We start from the raw sequence: 12,889 nt of genomic DNA on the forward strand, positions 1-12,889 counted from the left end.
TGTCCAATGGTTTTTTTTGTTTGTTTTTTACATACTATCCACTTTACTATTGTCTCAATGTGGAATTCCCCATTAAATCAAGATTAACCCTTTCATGACCAAGGGTCATTGATGCCCCTGTCCCCAGGTCAAATTTTCCATTTCTGATATGCACTTCTTTAAAGGGGTTTTCCCCACAAGAGACATTTGTGGCATATCCACAGAATATGTCAGATAGATGCGGGTCGTCGCTCTGGGACCTGCACCTATCTCCAGAACGGGGGCCCCCTAAACCCCGTTCCGCCGCCCTGTGTTGTGGATGAATGAGGTGAATTCCAACCATGAAAAAGGTTATATGGTCGTGAGGTACGTAAACCGCGTAACTCGCTGAGCTACGCTGTTTCCGTAACTTCCATAGTAGTAAATAGCAGTTACGGAAGCAGCGTAGCATGCGAGCTACACTGTTTCAATAACTACTGTTCAGTTCTGTGGGACTTGGGAAACAGCGTAGCTCAGCGAGTTATGCTTTTTACGTAACTCACGACCAACACAGAGCGGCTGAACTGGGTTTAGTGGGGCCCGTTCTGGAGATAGGTGCTGGTCCCAGAGCTGAGACGTCATAAATGTCTCTCGTAGGTAAACCCCCTTTAAACGATAATATCTTTGTGACTGCTTTGAATATCACAACTATTTTTACTTTGTTTTTTTTTTACAAGACTTGAGGCTATCATTGTCTAGATTAGTATAATTAATTCCATGTTTTTATCTTTTATTATAAGCAGACAAATCACAAAAGTTTGAAACACTTTGTTTGTAAAAATTTTTATATATATATTTATCTATATTGTGTGTGTGTATATGTATGTGGGTGTGGGTGGGTGTATGTATGTATGTATATATCACCCTGGATCGCTGTGAGCGGATATGAGGGCTATAAGGATATATTTACACGACGTGAAAAAAAGTCCAGTTAACAACGAATCAACTGTCCATTTTCATTGCTGTTTTGCATCAATGTGTGTCAAAATTTGAATCCATTTCCCGGCCGTCTGACTGTTTTTCACCGACATTTGCCATTTATTTTTCATGAACGTTAAAAATAATAAAATAAATTTTTGTTCGTTAGGTTTTTTTTCCCCATCCACCTGAAAACACCACAGTGCCCATGTAGATAGTGACGCAATACCACTGTAGATATTGCCAGTGCCCACGTAGATAGTGCCAACTGTAAATAGTGCCACAGTTCACACAGTAGATAGTGCCCACATAGTGTCACACACAGTGCCAATGTAGATAGCTCCAAGTGTCCCCTATAGGTAGTGCTCATATAATGCCAGTGCCCATATAAATGGTGCCACACCCCCCTGTATATAGCACCCCATGTAGACAGCACCACACCTCCGTAGATGGCACCATCCTCCCTGCAAATAGCGCCTCCCCTTGTAGAAAGCACCCCCCAGTAGATGGCACCCCCCCCTGTAGATTACGCCACCTCCCCCTGTAGACGGCGCAACATCCCATCTGTAGATAGCGCCACCTCCTGCAGATAGCGCCACTCCCCCTGTATGTATTGGCACCCCCATAATTGGCACCCGCTTCATGTAAATAGTGACTGTAGCTCCCTGTAGGAGTGGAATCCATTGGGCCAGGGATTCCGCTCCTAGAGGGAGCCCCTGATGTCTCTGTGCATATATGGATAGTGACATTAGTGGCTAACTCTAAAAGCGGAATCCCCTGCCTCAGTGTCTGCAGCGCTGTGGCCGGGGATTCTCCTCCAGAAGTAGCCCCTGACCTCACTGTGCATATATGGATTGTGACACCAGGGGCTTCTCCAGTAGCGGAGTCCCCAGTCAGAGCATCGGCCATGGATTCCACTCCGAGAGAGCTCCTAACAGTGGACAGTGGAGTCAGGGGCTCTCTCTAGAAGCGGAATCCCCGGAACAGAGCGATCTGACACCGGGGATTCCGCTCCTAGTGGGAATTTCGGTGGCGCTATCTACGGGGGGGCACTATTTACAGCGGGGATGGAGAGACGTCGGAGCTCTCTCTAGGAGGGGAATCCCCGGCCAAAGTGCTGGCCAGGGATTCCGCTCCTGGAGGGAGTTTAGGTTGCGCTATCTGCAGGTGGTTTTGCTTGATCTACAGTGGGGGGTGTAGTCCGGGGCTCTTAAAGCCCCGGCAGACAGAGTGCAGCGCTGCTCACACTGAAGCAGCACTGCACTCATTAAACCCCGTTCAAGGCTGTCACCGTTTATACACGTGGCAACTGCACGGGGCATCGGCAGTTGGAACGTATATGGCAGCCATGAAGGGGTTAAGTACAATATAAGAAGAACACTCATAACATACCATTGGATTCTGGAATAGGTAATTTCCCAGCCATATCACGATAATTCCCCTTGTTATTTCAACTATCTGCCTACTTGCCTGCCAAACTGAATGATCTGAAGACCAGTCCAATGACTAACTTAGTCCTAACTACCCAATACTTTGTCGTACTTCTGGGACGTACATAGATTTTTACTATGGAGCCCTGTCTCCTCTTAGTTGGGCTTCCCTACTGGGTTACTCCACCACACCAGCCCATTTCGGGACAACTTGCTTCCTAACGGTTGCCTATGAAGAGCGGAAGAGCATATGGAATGACTATGGAACCTTTCTTCTCACTTTGAATGAAGCCATTATGTTCTGATACTCCAGTATCATAACCTGTCCTAACTTATAAAATACACTATGTATAGTCAGGCTAGATGGACCAACTGGTCGCTGTAAGATTGGATCTTTCCGTGATACTCTTTAAAGTAATATGGACAACATATACAGATGTAGCAGAGCTGAATTTGTCATGTTTGGGCACTGTGATAACACACTGCATTATCTAAACTCTGTGTAGTTTTCCCTAGGACTGCAGTTAACTCTCTGTATTGATTTGGGCTCATTTCTAACCTAACCACAATCCTCCCATTGGTGCCAATTTCAGAGGCGTACATAAATGGGATGATCCCACCCCCCTTTGGTGTTGGCTCATTCAACCTGCCCCATTTAAAGTCACTGTTTTTCTTATTTACCAAAACTCTGCTCTGCTACATCAGTATGTTGCTTTAAAACGTGATTTCATGTGATTTGTTTGTATGTTCCGTGCACAGTTATTTAAGTTATAGATGAAAAATCATTCTCAACTATTCACCGCACACACATACATATACATATACATATATATATATATATATATATATATATACACACACACGCACACGTACGCTTGACAAATAAGTGAGAGCTTGGATATTGAGAAATCGATTTATTTTAGTTCAAGAGGAGGGTCCAAGAATCCACCCAGGTTCTACGAGAACTGGAGATCTCCCTAAGGACCAATCACATTGGGTGAGTTTTCTGCTGCACAAAGTTTCTTCATAATATTAAAAGACGACGACTTGTTGCCATGTGTTACCTCTCCATTAAAAGGGTTAGAAAAAGGATTTGTGCCTAGTTGGAAAATGAGAAATGATTCTGTTTCTGCTTGGAGGGAGACCATCAGTTTGCAGCTGCTGTTGACTGATCTGTATAGCTGAGATAGACTGTTCTTGTGGTGTTGGGTCAGTACACTGTGCAGTGATCTAATTCATAAGTGTTGGGGAGATATCTGCCCATTCACGACTGGCCTTCACGGATTTGGGATGTGTGAGAAAACGAACAATGGAAATTTTTTGTTTGTCTCATTGGTTAGAAAACTCTCTCTCGGTCAGTCCTTCTCACCACATCGTGTTAAGGGTAAAAGTGGCATAAGGGGTAATGAGGTTTTAATTATAGTTTTTTTTTGGGGGGGGGGGGGTTATGGAAGGAGATGAAATAAGTATATATTGTTTCCTACATAGCAAAGTACCTCTGCATATAAATTATGGGATAAACGTACCAGGTACAATTCACAAAGATTTAAAAAAAAAACACATTTGTGGAATTCATAAGGGGGGTCCCCTTGTTCAGGATCCTAATTTTGCTATCCAGAGCAGAGAGCAGCCACAGAGTTTTTCTCGCTCTGGAGGACCCAGCACATCTATGCATTATGAGGAAAGCACATTGGGTGCCATGTAATACATCATTTCTCCTGCGGTGGCACTGCAGGGGAAACTGATCACTCTTTGAAGGGCTCCCCCATGGATTACAGCTGATTCCTGGGACAGCCTGTGATCATCTTATTTTTAGGGGACCCGTGTAACAAAAAAAGACAACCCCTTTAGGGAAGAGGGACACCACAACACTGTGGAACCGGTTTAAGGATGTAAGTATGGTAGAGATGAGTAACTTTCAGAAACCCCTCCGCAGCTCATTACTTCTGTTTTTTCAGCATTTTACCACCCTGGGTTATCATATATGCATGTATTTAGTAAGTGCATGTAAGATTACCTGAGAATAAAGATCATACTAAAAAAACATTTATACCAAAGAGGAAGTCAAAATGCATGTGGTCTGACTGCCGTAATCTGTAAATTCAGTTTCATATCCATTAAGCTAGGGCTACACGGCGAATTTGGTCATACGACATGAATATTGCAATGTAATGATTGTTAATAAGGTTGCGTTATTACACGCGACTCCGACACGACAGTCGCAAAAATCCAAACCTTACTGTTTGGTCGCTGGTCGCAGGTCGCAAGTGACTTTGCCTGCAGTTTTATTTTTATTCTGTCCCTTTGCCGCGAATGTGGTCAGAATTTCATAAACCGGAATCCGTGAGCAGTGCCAAAGGTGTAGGCTCTATAGCTCTTCAATTCTGGAAATCAGCAGAAGTCTGAGATCCGACTTCACCAATAGCACACAGAAGATCATTCTCACCGGAATTCCCCTTTAAATTATACAAGATTAAGGTTCCAGACAACTCATGCTATAAAAAGCCCAGTGCAACTAGATTCATATCCTGGATTACACTGTGACTAATACGCAGCATGCGACACGAAATCCAATGTTCATACGTGTCGCATTTGCCATAGGTAAAGTCTGCGCCTAAATCCTCATCAAATGAAATGATTGTACGGCCATGTGAACATTGCCTTACATTAATTTCTCTTGTAGTGTACATGTCATGTGATGGGTATTGTGCAACAGTCACATGGGTTAGTACATATTGTATAGTGTAACCCTATGGACTTAAAGGCTTATGTACACCTTTTGAAACGTCTTTTTTTTTTTTTTAAATACAAATGTGTTTGCAACTTTAATCACATTTTATGAAAAAAATTTTTTACTTTGAGATACAGCTGCTCTGTATCCTGTATACAGTGGCGTAAGTACCTATGCTGCCCGTTGACACCCCATGCCCGTGGGTGCCAACTGCAGCCGTTATGACTGCTACAGTGGTAGCGACGCCACTACGGCGCCCGTGATGCCCAGCCCCTAAATCTGCAGCAGGATCTCAAAGAAAAAAACGCTGGTAAATCTGTCACCAAAATCCGCACCAAATAGTGCGTTTTTCTTGCTCATATTGCTGCAGGTTTTTTAAAAATACGAAGTGTAAAAAAACGCCCGGTCAAAAGAAGTGCATGTCACTTCTTGAGCCATTTTTCATTGTGTCAATCGATAAACACCTCCAAAAACTCCTCCAAAAACAGCTGCAAAAAACGCATCAAAATTTGATGCTTTAAAAATGGCTCAAAATAAGAAGCGGTTTTCAAGGGAAACCGCTCCGTATTTTACAGACTTTCTTCCGTTAGCGCGTGAACATACCCCTAGGAGACACCTATGTCCATACGTAACTAAATTGTAAAATTCTGTTCCTGTTTTCAGGTGGGTGGAAGAATTCCTCAGTAAAGAGGTTGGCGGTCTGGACACTTTGGTGGAATATCTGTCCTTCGCTCAGGGCTCCTTTCTGTAAGTAAAAAATATTTTGGATATAAACAAAACAATGACATGTAGTCTGAAATAAAGAACTGTGGGTCTTTATTGGGTTCAACACGACTATAGTCTTTAGATTTGTCTGTCAAAAATATGTGGGATCTGAAAACATAAATCGAATGATGATGGTCTAGGGTTAGCGGGTGATTATGGATCTAACAGGATGGAGTTTTCCTTGCTGGATCCTTTTTTTTTTTTTTTTTCTTCCTGGAGATAAGCGGAACTAGACTGAATTGAGGCTGATAAGGCTTCGTTCACATCTGCGCTAGGGTCTTATTCGGACGTTCCATTTGAGCTTTCCGTCGGAACGGGATCCTGACTGACACAAACGGAAACCAAAGGTTTCCGTCTCCATCACCATTGATTTCAATGGTGACGAATCTGGTGCCAATGGTTTCCGTTTGTCTCAGTTGTGCAGGGGTTCCGTCATTTTGACAGAATCAATAGCGTAGTCGACTGCGCTATTGATTACGTCAAAAAGACGGAACCCTTGCACAACTGAGACAAACAGAAGCCCTTGGTATCGGATCAGTCACCATTCAAATAAATGGTGATGGAAAAGGAAACCTTTTTGGTTTCCGTTTCTGTCAGTCAGGGTCCCTGACTGCGTCGGAACGGGACAAAATACCAGTTGGCTTGACTTTTTCTTAGGTCTGTGGCCAACTCTAGTCTTGTTTTGGGAATTCATCCAATGATAGATAGATAACAGCAGACAAAAAGTACAGGCCCAACGCATTGTTTTAAATATTAAAGTACTCCAAGTAAATATTCCATACATGTGCCGCTGAATACAGGAATCCATAGAACCACGTGCTGGGGGGCACATATTCATTGGCATCCTCCAATTCCCTAGAAACAGCCAATGTTTTGACCCACTTTCTCTAACTTTTTACTAAGGGGCCTCAGTAGATTTTATTTCAAAGTATGTTATGTATGTGTAAGTTTTTGTAAAAAAAAAACTAGAGGACTTGTCCAATTTTGTGGCTTTTTCCAGGATTCTCCACTTGTCTGTCCATCCATCAATTACATATTGCTCCTAACCCGGTTTCTTGTATAGATTTGACATGGACGGCTCCGATAATGGTACAACTGAGAAACCCAAAGCCTTACAGAGATCCTTGGAGGATATTAACAAAAGCAGCGCATCTTCCACCCCCTCCACAACTCCATCAAGAGCTCGACACCTGACCGCCAAGTAATTCTCAAGACGAGTCATTTTTATTTATTTTTTTAAAACTAAACTTCATGACTACGGTAGTTTGTATCTTTATAATGCGCTGTATGGTATCAACATTGGTCTATTTATTATGTATCCCAACAGATATAACTTTTACAATCGGGCCACAATGAGAACCTCTAAACATGCGAATATGAAGGACGACGTCCACGTGTGTATCATGTGTTTGCGAGCAATCATGAACTACCAGGTAAGCACTATTCCGATACACCAGGTACTGTGTGACATAAAGAACAGCCCTTCTAAAATGCTCGGTCAGCCAAACATATTGTGACCGGTCCTCATAGCCTCTCCTTTCTTCGTTTATAGTTGGGATTCAGCATGGTTATGTCTCACCCATCCTGTGTCAACCAGATTACCCTCAGCCTCACCAACAAGAACGCCCGGTGAGTAAAGGCAAGAATTTTTTTGAACACTCGACAACCGTAATGTTATGTAGGTCATTTAGGCTGTAAAACCTACAAGTCCCATGGGTGTCATGTTTTTTGTTAGTTTGGTTGCAATTTCCAAAAAGACCAAAATTTAATCTGCATTGTTCAGTGCAATCTCTACATGTTGTTCCATGATGCCCCTCATGTCTTAAGGTTGAGACCCTGGTTTGGTGCACCTTGCTTGTTTAAACCCTCCTTCTTGCTCTGGTCACATACATCCCCGTTTCTCGCTAACACCGTAAATCCAATGCACCCAACTAGAAGATCAACCTATAAAATATCATTATTCACACTATTCCCTGTCTAGTCCTACCTGGTCTACTGATTGAACATCTTGTGTTTTTGGTTTCAGCACGAAGGCCCTGGTTCTGGAACTACTCGCTGCCGTGTGTCTGGTCCGTGGAGGGCATGAGTTGATTCTCTCCGCTTTCACTTACTTCATGGAGGTAGGGAGCAGAGATGTGAGTGTGCTGTAATTTTACACCAAAATGTCTATTATGCATATTGATCTTGATTTTTGTGTAGGTCTGTGGGGAAAGCTCCAGGTTTGAAAAGTTGATGGAATATTTCCGGAGCGAAGATTGCAACATCGATTTTATGGTAAGAGGTAAAGCTCCAAACGGTAATATTTTGCCATTTTCAAGACCTGCTTGACACTATTAAGTTTCTTACCGCCCGCGACAAGAAGTCCTGGTGCCCCCCAGTCTATTTTCCACTTTGTTTGCTAACATTGCAGCATTTGTGGAGAGAGCATCCCTTTAAATTGGGGACGAGGCCAACCTGGAATGGGCCTCCTCTCTGGCTCATACCCAGATCCACTGAAGACAACAGATTTTGGTTGACTAGGGAAATGTAGTCCTGATGAGTGCAGGAAGGTCATCAACTATTACGGTCCGTCCACACATACCGTAAATACTTCCGATTTTCTGTGTGTAAATTCTGCAGCATTTTTCGCAAGAGAAATAAACCTGCTGAAGACTGTTAATCCGCGCCGCAAGTCAATTTCCACGGTCAGAAATTCTGCAGTGTTCGCGATTCACGTGGACGTAACCTTAATATTTATTACAAAATGTCCCTACTTTTACCATGGGTAGTACTTTCCAGTAGGCACGCTGGGGCATGTGATCACTATACCACAACATTTCTTCTGTGCGTGTTTAATATTTCTAATTCATTTACACCCAAGCTTAATAAAAAAATACAATAATTACCAGACATTTCATCGTAATCCTTTTCCTAAAGGAACCATCAGCCAAAACGTAGGCCCTGCGTTATTCATAATGTATGAGGGGGTGGTGCATGACACTAATCTGACTCCGCCCTCTCAGGCTCTGCACTAGACCTAACCGTATCAGTCCGGAGTGTTCCTTTAAGATTTCATGAACACATTAACACTACTTTAAAAAAGTAAAGGAAATTCTTATCCCTCATCTGTCTAAGCCAAGCCCTGATCTATCCTAAGAAGAAAAACATTTGGAGGCATTGTAATCTTTCCTTTAATGTTCTTATATACATTTGCAGGTGGCGTGCATGCAGTTCATTAACATTGTAGTGCACTCTGTGAAAAACATGAATTTTCGGGTTTACCTGCAGTATGAATTTTCCTTGTTGGGACTGGATGAATACCTAGAGGTAAGTTCCTGCATATTTACAAGCGGAATGTTGTGTTTCTATATGGACATTTTTATAGCGCCTATTTTGTTAGGGTTACACTGATTCACGTGTACAAGTAAAAACACCATGGTGAGGTCACATTGTGGCTGTAAATACCTGCATGTCCTAAATCACGTGCAGTTACTTCTACATTGTGTGAACAGGGTTTCTTGAAATCCTTTAAACCATTAGTGACCGCCACAACGCCTTTTCACGGCGGCCACTAATGGGCTTTATTTTGATGCAATAGCCTTTTTACGGGTCTACATCAGGATAAATAAACAGAGCAGGGAGCCGTTAAATCTCCCTGCTCGAACGTGTGAGATCGATATAAGTATCGATCTCACCTGTTTAACCCCTCAGATGCTGCGCTTAATCGCGTGCGCCGCATCTGAGTGGTTTTGGAGCGAGGGAGGGAGCTCCCTCTCATCCCACCGACACCTGGCAAGAAGATCACCGAGTGTCTGTGTCTCCGATGGCAGCCGGGGGCCTAATAAAGGCCCCCAGGTCTGCCTGTAGTGTATGCCGGCTAGGCTATGCCAGACTATAAAGCTATTACATTATTTAACCCGCACTGTGAATGCCGTAAAAAATTAAATAGAAAAACTATGGAAAAATCGCTGTTTTCTGTGAATCCTGACTTTAAAAAAAAAGTGATAAAGTGATCAAAAAGTTGCATCTACTCCAAAATGGTACCAATAAAAACTACAAGTCGTCCCGCAAAAAAAAAAAGCCGTCCTACAACCGCATCGGCAGAACAATAAAAAAGTTATGGCTCTTCAAATATGGAGACACAAAGACAAATAATTTTCAAAAAAGAAGTGTTTTTACTGTGTAAAAGTAGTAAAACATACATAATCTATACACATTTGGTATCGTTGCAATCGTAACAACCCGCTGAATTAGTGTTCTTTATACCACACGGTAAACGGCGTAGATTTAGGACTCGAAAAAGTGTGGCGAAAGTTTTTTTTTCTATTCCCCCCCCCCCCAAAAAAAAGTTATTCAAAATTAATCAATAAATATGTACCCCAAAATGGTGCTATTAAAAAAAATACAAACTTGTCCCGCAAAAAACAAGACCTTATACAGCTATGCTGACGCAAAAATAAAAAAGTTATAGCTCTTGGAATGCGACGATGGAAAAACGTAAAAAATACCTTGGTCATTAAGGTTTAAATAGGCTGGTCATTAAGGGGTTAAAGGGAACCTGTCACCAGCATTTCACCTATTTAAAAACTCTCCTCACCCCTCGCTGGACATTGCAGTCAAAAGTTTATTGCCGTTATCCCCGCTCCTAAACGTCTCCTCCGACCGTAGAGAACGGTTTACAAAGATTTTGCGCCTTTTATGGTAATAATCATGCAGTCTCGTTTGTCGTTCTTATGCCCGCCCACCACCGAAAACTGGCCCGCCCTGAATGGCAAAATTTCATTTGAGATCGCATGCGCGCGATCGCAGATGAATATAAGCTTTCCTTCTTAGTCCGGGTCTCAAGTCTAGTTACTGCGCGTGCCCATTGTCTGAGCGCGGTTTTTCGTGGGTGCTGGGTAGAGGGGGAGGAGCTGTCAATCAAAAGTAAGGAGGCGGGGTTAACTCGGAAAGGTTTGAGGAATGAAGATATGATTTTCTTCGAACGCAGATATGACTTATGCTCATTAGCATACGGCACAGGAACACTAAAACTGAATACTAAAAAAGGTACAGAGCCGACTTATAAGATAATTATAGATTACATAAAAACTATTTTGCACCCAATACCGCCAGGTATTGCTGGTTTAATAGGTGAAATTCTGGTGACCGGTTCCCTTTAAACTATAATGTCACATCTGGTTGCTGCAGTAAAAGTCCCCTGGAAGCCGAAGCGCAATCCGTGTCCGTTCTACACCATCATACAAGTGGTGTAAGAAAAGGAGCGTGGTCAGGTGAGTCTGTTGTGCGTCTCTCATCCACTGGGTATCTTCTGTTTTCCAGGTCCTGAAGCATACAGAAAGCGAAAGGCTCATTGTCCAAATCCAGGCTTATCTTGATAATATCTTTGATGTCAACAACCTCCTGGAAGATACGGAAAACAAAAGTGAACTACTGGAGCATGTAGAGGACCTACAGGGACATTTAGCACATGTAAGTGAACATACAACATACATAAATGCCAAAAACAGAGGTTCTGGATTTGTTGTACTGAAAATCGTATATAGTCCAGAGCTGCAGTCACAATTCTGCTGGTTGTTGCTGAAAGCAGTCAACCTTTTGTCAAGTCACTTAACTTAACTCTCCTAATGTAAGACAATTTATTGCATTCTGGGAGTGTTTTCCTACTAGAAAACTCTTCAGACACTGAACAAGAAGTGGTTATTGAGAGATTTGAGCTCTGAAGCCCACAGAATCTTGACATCAGTTCTAGACTAATATAAGCAGTAACTCTGGATTGCATGGCTGCATATAAAGTTCAATATTCTAAAATCTGCTCCTTCCACTATGGATCGCATCTGTTTTTATGCAGTATTAAACCCACATTCAGGTGGAGGAAGCCATAACCAAAACAAATTTCTACAGTTAAATTACACATAACTAAATGCAAGTTATGCGATGTGAATTAAAAGGGAATGTCCACACATCGCGGTACACAGCGTATCCCTGGAACGCATAGGGAATTCTGGCCCAAAAAAAAAAACCTGCACCAAATTGTGGTGAATTTTTTTTGGGCTGTTAGGTCTACAGAAAACAGCGGTAAAAAAAAAACCTTATACTTACCCTATTGTGACGCATCTCTCAGAGCAGTACAGCGCCCTTGTGACTGCTGCAGTCTGTCATCCCAGGAGGCCGGCCTCTACAGAGAAGTAGTGAGATCTGGGTAATAGGCTGCTTTTTTTTTTTTTTTTTTACTGAGTTGCGAATTTTGCTGCGAAATCGCAGCTTTTCTGCTGCAAAAATTGCAACATTTGCGATTTGTCGCGGGTTTTACCTCCCCATTGAATTCAATGGGGAAAACCAGCAAAAAAAAAAAAAAAGTGATTCCACAGCATAAATGAACATGCTGCGGATTAAAAAAATTTCTCAACCGTTTTTTTTATTTTTATGCAGCGTGCGGATGAGATTTGTTCAAATCTGATCCGCGCTGCTGCTACAGTAATACACTGCAGATTTTCAGCAATGAAATCCACAGTATTTACGCTACATGGGAAAATACCCTAAATCTCTTTCCCTTCCTCCTAGTATGCAGAAAAGTTACAGCAAACAGAGAATGAATACATGAGAAGAGTGGCTGAGCTTGAGAAACAACTTGACCAGACTCGAAAGGAGCAGAAAGCAGCAAAGGTAACCCAATAATGTATTACAGTGACCAAAAATGATGTCATCAACATTCAGGAAGACTAGGACGGGATGACAGTACAAATGTTTCATGAGGTCTCTGATCTTTTCTAGGAGCAGCGTTTATCCCCCTCCTCCTTCACCCATCAGAAAGTCACAACTTTGAAGACAAGTGACCAAGCGGTCCTCTGGGTCGAACCTGCAGGGGACACCTGCACAGAAGAACCATCTCTTGTTAGTGAGAACACAGGTTCCCCAACTACTACGACTATCCGCCCAGTTTCACCATCAGCCATCAGCTTGACCATAGTCTCGGAATCGGGTAAGTCCGGTAACACACAGATTGTCCACATTAATACAATTCAAAAACAAGATGAGGGTTATGTTT

At 42.5% G+C, this 12,889-nt stretch overlaps 1 protein-coding gene across 1 annotated transcript in view; it reads left to right on the plus strand.

Annotated features, from left to right (window-relative positions):
- FMNL1 (formin like 1) overlaps positions 1–12,889 on the plus strand; it is a 35,599-nt gene that overhangs the window by 7,677 nt on the left and 15,033 nt on the right. The window contains exons 4-14 of the mRNA XM_075846957.1: positions 3,290–3,363; positions 5,761–5,844; positions 6,926–7,063; positions 7,190–7,295; positions 7,415–7,491; positions 7,889–7,982; positions 8,062–8,136; positions 9,058–9,168; positions 11,164–11,313; positions 12,406–12,507; positions 12,616–12,823. Coding sequence (XP_075703072.1) covers positions 3,290–3,363; positions 5,761–5,844; positions 6,926–7,063; positions 7,190–7,295; positions 7,415–7,491; positions 7,889–7,982; positions 8,062–8,136; positions 9,058–9,168; positions 11,164–11,313; positions 12,406–12,507; positions 12,616–12,823 — 1,219 coding nt within the window. The remainder of the gene's footprint in view (positions 1–3,289; positions 3,364–5,760; positions 5,845–6,925; positions 7,064–7,189; positions 7,296–7,414; positions 7,492–7,888; positions 7,983–8,061; positions 8,137–9,057; positions 9,169–11,163; positions 11,314–12,405; positions 12,508–12,615; positions 12,824–12,889) is intronic.

This window comes from Rhinoderma darwinii, chromosome 13, assembly GCF_050947455.1.
Source record: "Rhinoderma darwinii isolate aRhiDar2 chromosome 13, aRhiDar2.hap1, whole genome shotgun sequence".
Lineage (NCBI taxonomy): Eukaryota > Metazoa > Chordata > Amphibia > Anura > Rhinodermatidae > Rhinoderma > Rhinoderma darwinii.